This window comes from Terrapene carolina, unplaced genomic scaffold, assembly GCF_002925995.2.
Source record: "Terrapene carolina triunguis isolate 2854851 unplaced genomic scaffold, T_m_triunguis-2.0 Scaffold53, whole genome shotgun sequence".
Lineage (NCBI taxonomy): Eukaryota > Metazoa > Chordata > Testudines > Emydidae > Terrapene > Terrapene triunguis.
In genome coordinates, this window is record NW_020664404.1 from 14,592,604 (window position 1) to 14,608,088 (window position 15,485).

General features: G+C 55.5%; 1 protein-coding gene across 7 annotated transcripts in view; it reads right to left on the reverse strand.

Annotated features, from left to right (window-relative positions):
* The window catches only part of ANK1 (ankyrin 1), a 68,008-nt gene extending 52,958 nt beyond the window's left edge, over nucleotides 1-15,050 (reverse strand). For all 7 annotated transcript variants that reach the window (XM_026658413.1, XM_026658396.1, XM_026658410.1 and 4 more), the window contains exons 1-2: nucleotides 14,970-15,050; nucleotides 318-419 (exon numbers count right to left, since the gene is read on the reverse strand). In XM_026658413.1, coding sequence (XP_026514198.1) covers nucleotides 318-419; nucleotides 14,970-15,023 — 156 coding nt within the window. In that variant the 5' untranslated portion in view covers nucleotides 15,024-15,050. The remainder of the gene's footprint in view (nucleotides 1-317; nucleotides 420-14,969) is intronic.
* Between the last annotated feature and the right edge of the window lie 435 nt (nucleotides 15,051-15,485).

Genomic DNA, 15,485 nt, shown 5'->3' on the forward strand with positions numbered 1-15,485 from the left:
TTTGTAAGTATCAGTTATTACTAATTGCTGCATCTTTGTTTATAAATATTGTTAGTAGATATTTTAGTCATTGTGTGTTTTAAGTTTCATTAACTCTATTAGCTAATCAAACGCTGCTCCCTTACCCCTTGTAATTATCCCCAATAAAACTTTAAATTGATTAATTTTAGTTGTGTGTGTGTGTGTCTGCAGTTTGCAGCGTGACCCATACTCTCCTTGCATCCCTTACCAATATAGTCTATTGCCATGTGCAGCCTGGTAAATAACAGGCCTGCATTTTCTTTCGCCCCTGCGTGCCCGTGGCAATCCACACCTACCTGATTGCAGGTGTTAATATCTACCCCATTCCTCAGGTGGTCCAAGGCTTTGTCCAGGTTCCCGGATCTTGCAGCCCTCAGAAAGCTGGTTGCAGTATCGGCCTGGGGGAGAAAAGAGAGCACATGAGTCAGCATGTGCCTGGGCTCCTATCAGCCCCATGTCGGGGCAGGGTACCCATTGCAGGGCTAGGGGCATGAGTCATTCCCAGAACCGAGCACACGCTATAGGGAACAAGCTGCACCAGCCAGTTCCAGGCCACCTAGCGGGGATTTTCCATCAACAATGGGCTCAATCACCCCATCCCCCCAATTCCTGCTGTCCCCGTCCTACACCAGCACAGGGCCTGTCGCTAGCAGGCAGCCTTTTCAGTGCTGGAGCCTGGCTGGGGGTCTGTGGTGAAGCAGAAGGAGCTGTGGCTGAAGTGCCCCCCAGCAAAGCTGCCATTTATATGCAGACCCAGCTCAGGAACACGAGGGAAATGGCTTCCTTCCCCAGTGCTCTCACCCCGCCTGGCTCTCACCGGCGCTGAAAGGCCTGAGCCAGCCGCCGGATGTGCAAGAAAAGGGAGCAGGGCTCTCAGCGCTGCAACAACAGGCAATGCCCCATTCAAACCCTCCACTGTGCCTGTCCCAACCCCGCTTCCCCTCCCGGCCCCTGCCAGCAGGGCAGGCTCCCCCAGCTGTGCTGGGAGGGGATTGCATTGGGTCAATGGAAGGGATGGGAGGAGAGCTCTGTCACCCCCAATGTGTTTGTGCACCTCGCAGAAAGAGGGCCTAGGGTGCTACTCAGGGCCGGCTCTGGCTTTTTTGCCGCCCTAGGCAAAAAAGCCTCCGGCCGCCCCCCCCGCCCCCCCGCGGGGGGGGGGGGGCCGCGCCGCCCCGGCGGGGGGGGGGCGCCGCCCCCCGCGGCGGCTCGGCTCTCCCCCCGGCGGCCAGAGCGCCGGGGGCAGGGCGGCGAGCCCCGGCGGGGGCTCGGCTCTCCTCGGTGGCCGGAGCGCCGCGCCGCCCCCCTCCAGGTGCCGCCCCAAGCACCAGCTTGGGTGCCTGGTGCCTGGAGCCGGCCCTGGTGCTACTGCAGTGCAAACATTCCAGCATCATCACAATCTCGGTGTGAGGCAGTTAAAGAGCCAGCCACCTGACCGGGGCTGCACCTCCCAGCAGCGACGGCTGCACTGGGACCAGGAGGGGAGGGAATGGATGGATGGGGCACCATGAGGGACGCGGTCCCTGGCCACTTCATGGCGAGGCTCCCAAGGCTGGCCTGACACAAAGCAGCTGGGGAGAGATGGAGAAGCTAGTCACAGAGCCAGGCTTTCCACAGCTACAAAGTTTATAACCCAGCAATACCCCTGACCACAGCTGGGCACATCTGTCTGGCCCAGGGTCCTGTTCCCCTGGCCAGGAAAAGTCAGTGGGGGAGGGACATGGACTATTTCTCCATTCTTGGCATGGAAATCAGTAAAAAATCCCTTGAAATAGACATGCCGCGAATCAACAATGAACCCAAGCTTGCTACAGAGCCCTCTTTCTCCACACCAGACATCTCACCAGTTTATCCAGAACCATTTCCAGCCGCTACTGGTCCTGCTTGGCTCTGCGGGGCCCCCTCCCAGCTCTGTGCGCTTGTCTGGGACACAGCCCCTGGCCTTGGCCCCCAGCCTGAGCAGGAACGCAATGCCCCTCAGGAAGCGAAGCAGGCACAGCCCCCGGTGAGACATGGCTAACTGAGACACTTGGGCTATTATTAACCTTGCACTTCCTGTGCAGGGTGATGCTAATATAGTCATGGGTCATAAAGCAGGAGGTGACAGAGCATAGGGCGGGGGGGCAGGGAGAAGCGCTTCGCACGCTGATGCAGACCCTGAGCCTCTGACCATAGCCTCCTAGGAGTGCATGCTTGGGGCTGCGGCTTGCTGCCGTGTCGGTGTTAGGAAGAGGGGGCGTTAGCTAACATGAGGGGAAGACAAGAGAGCTGGTTAGCAAGTCAAACCCTTGGCTAGGCCCATCCCCAGGCCACACCTAGCGGCTTCCCTCGATACTAGAACTGCCTGTGGGCATTAGGGTGCGTATTATGGCAGCACCCAGGGGTCTGGGCTCTGCACAGATACACAGAGACAGTCCCTGCCCTAAAGAGCTTATGCTGTAAACAGGCCAGGCTGGCCGGGTGGAAAGATAACCACCCTTCTGTCACATACGGGGACCAGGCCTAGAGAGATTTGCCCAGAATCACACAGGCAATCTATGGCAGAGCCAGGAACCCAGATCTCCGGCGTTCCAGCCCAGAGTTGTAAGCTCATGGCCACCCTTTCTCTACGGACGAGCACCTATTAGCAGAGCTGGCCAAGGGCTGGCAGGCCCCAGCCATGGTTCAGTAACATTTTCAAAGCAAATCATGACTTGTTAGCAGCAGAGCAAAGCGAGACTGGGGCGGAGATGCTTAAAGGTTGTGAGAAGTGACTTGGGACAAGCCGGGTCTCTTGGCACAGAAACTACAACAACCGGTGTGGGTTAAACTACAATGATAATAAAACCAACTCTGCTCTCTGGAGAAAACCCTTCAAATGGGCCTAGAAGGGACCCCAGTGTCACAAGGCTGAGCTGCTCTGTACTAAAGCAACGGAAGTAATGCCAGTAACACACATTCATTGGGCGCTTTGCACCCCGAAGGATCACACAACACTTCACAAACAGGAACTAGGAATCCAGCCACAACTGAAATGCAGCCACCTCTGGGGTGATGCAGCAGCTGTTTAAGTAACACTATGCAACAACTTGGGATAGGAAGTGAAGAACAGTGGATCCAGTTGAAACTATGGGGCAAACGCTGAGTGGCAGTAGGTGATGACCCAGGCTGGGACTTGCCCAGGACACCAGAGTTCACACACCTAGGGCCAGATATTCAGGTAAGCATGGCACACGGAGTCTGAGCTCTTAGCAATCTGACCCCTAGAGTCATCTTTCACCAGGTGCCTTGGAACATGTCTGTCAAGTGGGCAGGCCCGCTCAGTGGAAAGGCAGCCACTTCTGCAACACAGCACCCCTCATGCCAGGCAGGGGGACTTCTCTGTTCTGACCCAGCATGAGGCAGCACGTAATCACCAGTGCCTGGCCCACCTCAGCCCGGTCCATGAGCAAAGCTGGGTGCTCCTCTGAGACTGCAAGGCCCTCAGGGCAGGGTGCTCCTTCTGGAACGCATGACGCACAGCACGGGTGCTGCTACACAAGCCAGCGGTACCATGGCTGCAGGCTGAAGCAGTGTCTGGGCTTGGGGCTCTGTTCTTCTCTCTCTGCAGTAGTTGTGGGTTCGCTCAGTAGAGTGAGGACATCCCAATCACCCAGCTCTCTCTCCACTCCAACTGCAGCCTCCTGGTCCGATAACCCAGTGCCGACTGACCTCTCTGCTCCCACTTCAGGGACATGCAGCCAAGCCCCGGCTATTGCTATCAATCCAATCCCACGCGCCAGAGAAACAAGAGTCTGATTATTACTTGGGCGGCCATCCCATCAAAGCAGCACTGGCTGCCCCCAGTAGCACCCAGCCCACCAGGCTCACCCAGTCCTTGCCACCATTCAGCCCTATGTGCAGCAAGTTCCTCAGCCGCATTTCTTGCAGGAGCCGCTGGACTCAGCACTGGCTAGCAAGGCTCCTGGCGTGAGCATACTTGGCATAACAAGGAAGAGGTGCTGGAGGCAGCGCTACGGTTTCCAATCACAGCAGAGCAGCCTCCTCATGCCAGGCGAGCGTGTGCGGTCTGTGTGAACCCCCCTGCCTGCTGGCCCCCTCCAGCCCTCCGAGGAAGACCCAACTCCAAGGGACTGACCTGCTGTTTATGGTGCAGAGTAACGAGGGAGGCATCACGTGGCACTGAGATGCCTTCTGCTCAATCAGGTTTATCTACTGTGATAGACAGGACCCGCGGCCAGAGACGTCCCCATGCCGTGCTCGGCAGTGCACAGTTTGCACGCTGAGCCCGGGGTGCTGAGCTGGAGAGTCCACGATTCACAGCAGGGCAGAGCTGAGCATTTTATGTTGCAGCCTCAATGCAGAGGGATTTTCCAGCTCTGGAGCCTGCTAGAAGCCTCCTTTGCTCAGTCAGGAGCAGCGGAAGGGCAGCACCTCAGCTTGCTGTGGGCATTTCAGCTGCTGCCCAGAGACCTTGCAGAGAAATCCCCTTGGAAGCGCAGAGCACAGTACAGCTTCCCTGTCCATAACACACAGCGCTGCGATGATTAAAATGAGATAACTCCACGGGCTCCAACAGCCCGTGGCTGCCAAAGCCCAGGCACAGAGCAGAGCAGGGAGGTGGCCAGGAATGCAGCTAGAAAGCAAACAGAAAAGCAAAGCAGAGCTCGCCTGGTGCACAAACGAGAGGCGTGTTGAATACTCACAGCCGTGTCTGGACCGGACCTGCCCTGTCGAACTGCCATAGTCCAGCACTTGAGCTGAAACCCAAACCTGGTCTCCCCTCACCCCCTCCTTAGCTAGCTACTCCCCGGCTTTGTGCGAGCCAGTAAGTTACACTGCATTCTGGCTAAAAATACAGGCTCCCTCCTCGCTTCAGCGCGGGCCCTGCAGGGCTCGCCAGACGCTAATGGAATTGGTTCATTTTCTCTCCATTATTCTGTCAGTGGGGATATTTACTACTGAGCCTCCTCCAGAAAGCAGCTGGCTGCTGCCCAGGCCAGGGCGTGGATCGGAGCTGGTGGTGCCCTCCTGAGAACGGCAGAGAGGATGAACTGAAAAGACATGCCAAGGAGCCTAGCATTCAATGGTCAATGCATGCCACCAAGGAGGGGGGCTGCGGTGTCCTTGTGGCCACCAACTGCTGGGGGACAGGGCCTGCAGACCAGGCTGAGGCCTGGGGGAGCCAGGCAAACTGTTGCTTTTCTCCCCACAACCCATGTGCATGTCTCAGGGATGCATATCGCATCCTACGATGTCAGACAGCAGCAGCCAGACAACGCGGGCAGCCTGAGAAGAGGGGACGGCTCGGCTTGGATGTGAGCGGCACAGGAAACAGATCTGTGACTCTACTGTCTTCTTGGCGCTACAGTGTGTCTGTCTGTCACTTCTGGGTGTCTTTTCATGGCGACTCTCTTCTACATCAGTGAGTCACCATGTCAGAGGCCAGAGCAGATGAACTCAGCCATTGAAAAAGTATCAAATGGATGATAGAGCAGGGCTAATTTCCAACAAAAGGACCTTCTGCATCATTCTTAAAATAAGGGCAGGCAGGTTGAGAGGAGCTCAGAGGGATGTGTCTGCCATCAGCCTTGCACACACACACCCCAGCATGTTCACTCACCACTTACACAAGTACTTGCACGCCCACACGCACTCATTGCCTCCATACACAGAGAAGCCATTTGTATTTTTCTGTCTTCAAACTGTCTGGACCGAGTCTCTGTGCCTTTCTGTCTCCCGGGCAGTTTTCCGGGACAGTTTAGTCCAATGGGAGGAGATATTCTTCCTGGCATTGCCCACTGAACGCAAAGACGAGAGAGACTCGATGGGAGAAGGATCAGACCCAGACTTTGCCGAGGGCTTTGCAACGCCCAGGACGAGCGGCCAGAGGAGCACATTACACTACTCTTATTCTACCTGCTTTCTGCTGACGATTTACTCCCCCTTTGTCCCTCCCCGGCACGGGGCTTTCCCTTCAGTCCCGAGCGCTGGGCTCTTCCTAGCAGTCCAGCCCAATGCAACACACACGTCAGGCTCTCGATTCAGACTCACTTTGCACTCGCTGCACCAGCCTCTGTGGGACTCACCCAAATTGGGAGCCACTTTCGAAACGCAGGCCCAAGTATCTGCCCAAAGCCCGTGGTGAGCAGCTGGAAGAGCCAGCGGGGGAACCTCAGCCCTGGCGCCTAGTCCCCTGCAGTAACCACTGCTCTGGGGCACTGCTGGAGCTAGCTGCAAACAGAAAGCTATAAACTTCCTGTAGTTAACAAATGCATACATGAGAGACTGTGCAAGTCCCTAAACCTGGGCTCAGGCTGGGTTTCCAGGCCCGTGGTCAGAGGATCGATGTCCCAGATCACTGCTCAGGACACTGGACAGGGACAGAGTCCTGCTCTCATCTCCTCCCCTTCAGTCCCACCCAAGCAACTCTGCACAAGGCTGATAAAGGAAGGGAGGTTACTAGTAACTCCACCTTGTTCCATGAAACACAGACACATTTATATCAGCCCAGGGAGCCCGCGCTGCCTTTGGAAGCTCTGAGCAGATAATGTTTTCCATGCAAACACCCAGCACCGTGAGTTCAGCCCCCAGTTGCTAGGGTCCCTGGAGGCTAAGGCTGCTTCAGCAATGTTACCTCAGTCACTGAGCTAGGCAGGTAGCATGTAGTGATCACTGCTCCTGACGGACTAAAGGGTATGCAGATGTAAGACACTTGTTACCCCACTCTCCCCGCCTGCTTGTCTGCTGGACTGTACGCGACTTGGGGCAGGGACTGTTTGTACAGCACCGAGCACAAAGCCCCCCCCACCCCCGTCTGCCTGACTGCACTGGAAATGCTGAATAACAATGGCACGGTGTACATCTGCCGTATTTATTGGTGGACAGCAGCAGCGGAATAATCGTTATAGCTTCCAATTTGCTGAGGACCTTCCCTGCGACGGAGGGGAGATGTGCACATGGAGGATCCAGGGAGATGACCTGGCTAGGAACATGGCAGAGAACAGATCCCAAAGCCTGTGACCCAAGTCAGGGATCCCCTGGCCGTCCAGCACATCTATGCACTGTACTCTTCCCAGGCTGGCAGCCCCAGAGAAAGGTGCCTGAGGAATCCACCAAGAGCAAATCCCAGATTCTGCATAATGAAGGGAGAGCAAGAGGAGAGAAGGGAAAGAAGGTCCAGGGCTCCCTCTCCAAAGAGTTCCCCACTGTCCTGCTCAGGAGCTGGCCCCGACAGCTCTGCCAAGGGCAGCACTGACTACTTCCACCAGCCGACAGAGAGGGTGCTGGGGAAAGAGCTGGCACCTGCCAGACGGCTCCCAGGAAGCTCTGATACCTAGATCGGTTTTTCTGGCCCCTCCCCATGGGTTTTCTTCTATGACCCCAGTGTTTGCTGCTGCAGAGATCCCCAGGCCCCTCCACCACCTGCAGTGGAATGGCCAGAGCACAGCAAGCAGCTAGCCAAACCAGCCTCTCTGCCCGGCTCTGTGGGAAGAGACGCACTTACCGTGGAGCCGAGAGCTGGGGGATTTGCTATCGATTTGAGCTCCTACTCTGAAAGGGCCTTTACGCTTTCCCCACATGGCCAGTGATATGCAGCACAGCTGGGGCCTGCACAGAACGCTCCCGCTGCTGGAGTCCCTCCCCACACAAACAGAGCTAACAGCGAGTCCAGCAGCAGCACCAATGGTTCTGTTCCGGGAACTGAGAAGGAATAAATGGGCTATAGGTGTTAATACCATTTAATACTGTTTGATGGTGAACGGTGACTAAGTTATACTAACCTCTTAAGCCCATTTATTCCACCTCAATCAGTACAATTATTATAGCAGTTTTCACCCATCTAGCTAAGACCCTCCCCCTTACCCTGGCATCTCTGTGATGCATCTTCGGAGACCCCAGCCGGCCCGCAGGGACAGTGGCAATGGACCCACTGCAGCTTAGACATCTCCTCTGATGCTAAATATCCCCCAGACACCATTTCTCAGCTTCCACCCCCCTGCCAGCAGACAAGTGACCCATCAAATTGCACCCAGCCTTGTCCGCCTCAGGATCCGGGAGCCTGCCGTGACAGCCCCAGACTACTCTGCGACCTAACAGAATGGGCAGATGCCTCCTCACTCACACGTGGGCTCAGGAGGGGGGTCCTGCAGCTGCTTGTGTGCTAGTCCCAATCCCCCAAGAGGCAGTGGCTGCAGACATGAAGTGGGCTCCACTCTCCCAGGAGTCCTCAAGGACTATGTTGGCACAAGAACAAATGGGTAAAAACTGGCCATGCAGAAATTCAGGCTGGAAATTGGAAGGAGGTTTCTCCCCGTCAGAGGGCGAGGTTCTGGAACAGCCTCTCAATAGGAGTGGTGGGGCCAAACATCTAGTTTTAAGAGACAGCTGTCCGAACGTATGAGTGCGATTGTCTGACAAGTCTGTGTATGATGGAAGGGGCAGGGCTCAGCAGCCCTGGGGCTCACTTCCAGTTTGTCTTATGTTCCTAACAGCTCAAGCATCAGGGCTTCAGCCTGGGTCCCCCCCAGAGGGGGCTGGTCTCCTTCCTCTGGAGCATCAGCGATGGTGACAGCTGGGGCTGGGACATTGGGCAGGGTGGGCCAGGGCTCTGCGGACTGTGGTGGCACCCAGTATTCTCTGTATCTGGTGTTTGGCTGGCTGGTTCTAGTTCACACGCTCGGGGTCTCACTGACCCCACGTGTGGGGCTGGGAAGGAATTTCCCCCTAGGTCAGACTGGCAGTGACCTTGGAGGGTTTCACCTTCCTCTACACCATGTGGGTGTGGGTCACTTGCCAGGATTCTACCCTGCAAGTGGGTATACCTCATTTAATCATTTCTCTGCCACTTGGGGGCAGGGCGAGGCTCAGGCACTGGGGCACCTTGGTCCCCCCTGTTCGCTGCCTGTGGCGCACAGCAGTCTAGTCTGCTGTGGGCTGTGACACTTCGGTCTCACTTTGGTTGTTGGGTTAGTGTGCGGGTGTTGGTGGCCAGTGAAATACAGGAGCTCAGACTAGACGACCTGGTGTCCCTTCTGGCCTTGAACTCTCTGAGTATGTCTACACTGCGATAAAAACCCTGCGCGCCAAGTCTGAGCCCAGCTCAGCTGACTTGGGCTCAGGCTGCGGGGCTAAAAATAGCAGTGTAGGCATTTGGGCTGGGCCTGGGCTTGGAGACCCTCCCCCATTGCGGGGTCTGAGAGCCAGGGCAGTCATGGCCGGGCAGCAGTGTAGACATCTCCTAGGACTCGGCACTCCTTGCTGGCAAGGAAGCACACAGCAGAGCCGGCTCTATCACAGGGCTTTGCTGAGTGAAGTTTCCCTAGGCTGCTCTCAGGCGGAGAACTTGAAAGCAATTCAACCCAATTAAACCACTAAATGCACGTCTGTCTCTTGAGTTTTACCACTTGTGATAACATTACAGCTTCAAACTCCTGTCTCCTCCACGTCCTTTGGACAGCCATGTGCTCCTATCAGCATGGTACTTAGCCCCTGCTCAGCGTCCTGCTGACATCTGCTTGCAAATCCACACGTCTGAGGCTCAGGAGCAGCATGTGGCACGCTTTATCTTAGCTAAATCAGACACAAGACAGGATGTAAAGCTGCTCCCATCACAGGCATGAGTCAACCTGGAGGAACCAGGTCAGGACAGTCCACTGCCCCAAAGCCACCTTGTCCCTGCCACATAAGCTGCTTGGCAGACAGACTGTGCATGCTAGCGAAGGGCTGGGCTAGCGAAGTCACTGATCGCAGGGCAGCAGCCCCATCCCAGAGACAAGCTGCAGTGCTAAGGGGAAGAGGCAGTTTTGCCTTTGCCTGCACGCAGGTATCCCCACTGCTCAGCAGCACCAGCGGTGAGTGATGGCCAGCCACACAGCCAAGCTGATGGAGAGCCAACCCTGCGTGCTGCTGGACAGTGCTGGCCTTGGACACAAAGCAGCCAGAGAAGCCTGCCAATGACGTGAAACAAAGCCAGAGGTTCGCAGACTTGGCGTTAGGAACGGAGCAGGGGTAGGAAGGACTCCTGTCCAGTCCCTGGAGACCAGTGCAAGACACTCCCCTCCAGCGCATTAGCCTGTGCTTCATCCCATGCAGTATGGCTCACCACCGGCACGCAGCTGTGTTGTACAGAACACAGACAGAGAAGGCCCCTGCTACTCACTGGAATACTAATTAACACCGGGGTTACCTGGTCCCAGTAGCCGGGGCTTCCACTGCTTCCCTGGGGTATGACTCTGCCATCTGATAGATGGCTCCAGAGGGAAATGGTTTCTGAGGTTCAGCCCTTTCTTCATTTCCATCCAGTGCTCCTAGCTTCACCCTAAACAAATCCTCTCCACGTGTTCACCACCTGGCCAGTTATCACAGATCCCTTCGGCTGGGTCTATCAGCCTCTGCCCTCCAGATCTCCAACCACTGCCTCTCACAGTGCAGCTCCCCTGCTAGTGGGGGGCTGTGCTGTGTAACTCTGCTCAAATCAGACCTGCAGTGGGGTGAACATGCTGGCAGCACTGGCCTATTGCTCCCTCCTCGGGTTCGGGGGGAGGGGAAGGCTAATGTAGCCATAGTCCCTGTGGTCATTTAGCCAAGTTAGACACAAGCAGCATTTCTAATCTTCTCCATAAATCCATCCCACCTGCTTTCTGACCTCATCATGATCTTCTGCACGGCACCTCCCTCCCGCTGTTGCCTTGCTGGTATCAAGGTGCCCAGATCAACAACCGAGTCCTTTCCCACCCGGCTGCTTACGTTGAGAAGCTGCAGCACCTTAGAACACACGCTGTCAGGTCTAACAGAGAGCCGGTCATGGCTCACCCTCTATGGTCCCCCTGGGGCTACACACAGCCAGCTGACAGGGTGTGGAACAGGTCGGCCCTTGTCTACACTGCACTATGGCAGGTTTTACAGCCTGTTCTAACACAATGAAACTTCCCAGCACAGACAAGCCCCCCCCACCACCTCCTGGCTCTCAGTGCCTCTGCACAGGCAGCCCCAAACAAACAGCATTGTCTTACTTATCACCCCGAAAGCTCCTCCCCAACTGGCGCTCCATTGCTGTCCAGCGCACCAGCTTTCCAAGTGGCATGTCTGCCATCTGGACAGCTTCCCAGATGTTGTAGCTGCACCTCCCTCAGGTTGCTATTTTCTGCCCCATGTTTCTAAGCCCTCAGTGGGTCCCTTTGTTCTACTTTGGCCTCCCGAGTGTCCGCTCCCTGCCCCTGCAAACAGCACTGAGATGCTGCTTCGCTCCCTCATCAGGTTCCCTAGTACAGGGGCCCGACACCAACCTCCTTGGTCCAAGCCCAGCACTGTGACCACGGCCTGGCAGATAGCTAGGGTGACCAGATGTCCCGATTTTATAGGGATGGTCCCAATTTTGGGGTCTTTTTCTTATATAGGCTCCAATTACTCCCGTCCCGATTTTTCACATTTGCTGTCTGGTCACCCTACAGGCAGCACCCGTGCTAACGGGCCCAGGAAGAAACAGCATTAACACTGCTGTACAATGTATCCATATTGCACTTCCCCAACTATGGCAAATCATTTGGGGAGAGAGGGAGGCTGAAGCTTTTCTCAATCTCCAGACATTTTATTTTGCTGCTTTCATTACCTTTCCCCCATTTGTTAGGTTACAGGCACCTTCTGTATCTGAAACTTTCTAGCCCCGGATCTCCAGCCCAGGGATTTATGCCAGCTGGGATGCCTTTTAATTCCCCTTTAATGCCCCCAGTTTAACCATTTTACTGGGAAATGGTATTTTGAACTGGCCCAGACACCAGCGTAAGACAGTGGAGCTGGCTGTGCTGGGACATGAGCGCCGTGGCCTGTCTGATGTTCCACAGCAAGCAAAGGATCACTGCCATCAGCAGCACTTCTCTGGCCCCCAGAACCCTCCCCTTCACAACCAGAGAGAGACGTGTGGCATCAGTTGAATTCCTCTTGCATAGCTCCAGAATCAGAGGCAGCAAGCCGGGGGTGAAGGGGAAAGGGACTGGCACAGGGACCTAGGGAGGCTGCTAGCTGACCCAGCTTGCTGAGGTCGGTGCCAAATAAAACCCAACCAGCTAGGAGAGCCTCTCTGGCGTGCATGACCCAGGCTAGCTCCAAGGATTCTGTGTACTCACTAACACAAGAGAACACCCAAAGCCCCAGATCATCCACTGACCAAATCCACATTGTTTTCAACTACAAAGAGATTCCATTAATCCTTAGGGCTCCAGGCACCATTTAACAGCCAGCTTGTAGGTCAAGGATTAATGCAGACCACAAGTCCTATAGGGATCAGGGATAAACCTTCCCAACTGTCATGGGTTACAGGGGGGAAGATCAAAGACAGAGACATGAAGTGATTTGCTCCAGGTCTCACAGCGGCTTAGTCACAGAGGCAGGAACAGAACTCAGGACTCCTGACTCCCACTCCGCCGTGTTCCCTCTCTCTTGCCGGGGAACACAAACCCTGGCAGGGATGTGAGAGAGGAAACCATATTTCAAATCTTTCATTTGGGGGCCAAATTCTCAGGAACCGCTTCTAGTTTGTCACCTCTGTTGTATATGTGCAGTCGCTTGCGACCACAAATAACGACACAGACACTCTTGGCGACCGCCATCCGGCCTGCCATTCACCGATGCACAGCGCACTCAGAGCCTGGGGTAGCTAGATCTCTGGTGAGCCATTTAAGGTCTTAAACAGCTGCTGTGGCTGAGGATTAGAAATGCTCCTCAGCTCCCCCCCGTGGATGGGTCCCACTTGACTGGCAGCTGCAGCCAGAGCAGCTTTGGGGACACAGAGAGGGAGGGTGCCACAAGGAGCAGTTTGGAGGGAACAGCCCGCGCCGGTGTGTCAAAACCCTTTGATAAGGGTTTTAAACCAAGTTGCTCTGAGCACATTTGTTCCCAGACTATGCCCATGTGACACGAATGGGTTTTCTGAGAAGCAGGATTAAGAGTCTGTCCTGTTATTCACAAATCACGATCGCCCTGGATCAACAGCCGGGCAGCCAGCACCAGCAGAGGTGTCAATAGAACACCATCCCATGGTGTTTGACCAGGGGAGCCAAGGCTATGAAAGAGTTAACATGGCTGCAGCTCCTGTCAGCATGGGCCATGGCATGCACACCCCAGTGAAACCTGTCGCTCCCTCCTGAGGCTAGCAGGAGCCCACCGCAATTTTGTGCCTCCTGAGCGGGGAATGCTATTTTTATATCACCAGGTTCTGACTTAAGACAAACCTCTAGAGCTTGCTGTTCATGCATTACACCTCTTATTACAACCTACCAGGGCTTACAGCTGGTTAGAGAGACACAGCAGCAACGTGATGACTTGATTTTTTACCTCTTACTCTACTAATGCACTTTCTTCCTGGACCATGACAGCAAATAAATATAGCTGAGTCTGTACAGACGGGGGTGTGCAGATAATACACCAGGAAAACCCAGTGCACAGAAGGTATGTGACAGATTGCCACTTGCCGGTAAAAAACAGGGACAAATTCTGGGCCTGCCTGGTGCAGCCCAGAGAGTGGGGGCAGCCTTTCCAGCGAAGGGCGTGTATGGTGCACCCAGCCTCATCTATCCCAGACACTGCACATGGCTCCCAGCACTGAGGAGAGGGGCTGGGTTCCAGCACCCACTGACAGTGCCCCAGACCCAAATCCGGTTGCTTCCAAATAAATTCATTCTGTGCCCAGGGGAAGGCTTTTAAATGTTGCTTGGGAGCAGCTTCTAATTTCTACAATCTGTTCCCACTCATTTTTTCTAGCCCTGCTTCAACAGGACTGATTCACACCTGCTCTGCCTGGATGCAGTGGGCAAAAGCCCTGAGCAGGGAACTGTCTGTTAGAATCTGTACAGCGGTGACTGATCAGTGTGCTGGAACTGCGGGAGAGGCAGGCGCTGTGCTGTGGCTGAGACACAGGGGCTCTCATGCCATCCTGGCTGCTGTGCATGAGAAGTGCTCTCTAAGCCAGGAGTTCTCAACCTTTTTCTTTCTGAGCCCCCTCCCAACATGCTATAAAAACTCCACGGCCCAGTTGTGCCACAACAACTGTTTTTTTGCATATAAAAGCCAGGGCCAGCATTAAGGGGTAGCAAGCAGGACAATTGCCCAGGGCCCTATGCCACAGGGGGCACCGTGAAGGCTTCGGCTTCATCCCCAGGTGGTGGGGCTCGGAGCCCCGAGCTGCAGTACTGTGTGGCGGGGCTTTGGCTTTCTGCCCTGGGCCCTAGCGAGTCTAACGCCAGCCATGCTTGGCAGACCCCCTGAAACCTGCTTGCAGCACCCGCGGATGCCTGGTTGGGAACCACTGCTCTAAGCCATCTAGGGAAGAAGGCCCCGAGGAAGGCTGCCTGCAGCACGGCTTAGACAATATCCCCCCTTGCACTGGCAAGGGGAGCTGTGCCAGGACCCTGTGAGCAACGCCTGCGCCTAGTGAAGGAAAGTTGCTGCTAGCATGGCTTCAAAGGCAGTTGGAGCCTGCGTGGAAACCCCACCCAGTGCGCCTGACCCAGTGCTTTAGGTGGGCAGCAAAGATGACAACTTGGCAGCTGCTGTTTACCGTTACAAAAGAAAACTGGCAACCAATCCCCCTTCCCCCTCAGCTATATCAGCTCAGAATACGCTGGCGTGGAGAGCAGAGATGGTCTTGCTTTTAACTCTCCAGCCTGGAAACAAGGGGCTCAGATCAGTTCCTGGCTCTGCCACTGACTCCCTGTGTGACCTTGGCCAAGTCCCCCATCTGTACAATGATCCATCCTGTGTCTCTCGTCTGTTTGATCTGCAAGCTCTCTGGGGCAGGGGCTGTCTCACCATGTGCACACAGGTGCCCAGCACCACGGGGCCCTGATCCCATGCTACCAGTTCTGACAGACACACGCCAGGCAGTATAGGTAAACAGCCTCCCAGCTATCCTTCCCCCAGGAATTGAGTTGCAAGAGCCCCCCGCTGCCTTTAGAGGCTGCCCAAGTACTCACTTTCCGTAGGTGCAGCAGGTCTGGCATCCCTATTGGTGAAAAGGAAGCCCCCATGTCCGTGCTTGGGGTCTGCACAGATGCACAGTGAGTTCTGCCTCCAAAACAAGTGCCCAAGATCCCAGCAGGCACAGGGTTTTATCAGCAGCAGCAGCCCTCCGCCCTATCGCCACTCACACGTGCAGATGCCGAGGGGAGGCTCCTGCCTGGGGACTGGAGATTACAGGGGCTGCCTCATGCCAGGGCCCATGGTAAACAGTGGCTGGGCTCTTCTCCGAGCGTTTGAGACGGCAGGGTGTCTGGAACATGCTTTCTAAACACGTCTGCAGGCTCGTGAATGGGGCTCCGACCTCGGGCACCTGAACCCTGCCTTTCAAACAGGAAAAGTGCAGGACAGGCCTCGGAAACGTGAGACACAGTAAGGACAGAATTGCTCGTCTGAAAGCTGCTCAGGGCCAGGACTGCCTCTGACCTTGTGCGTGTAGCACCCATCGCAAGGGGACCGGATCCCTACATGTT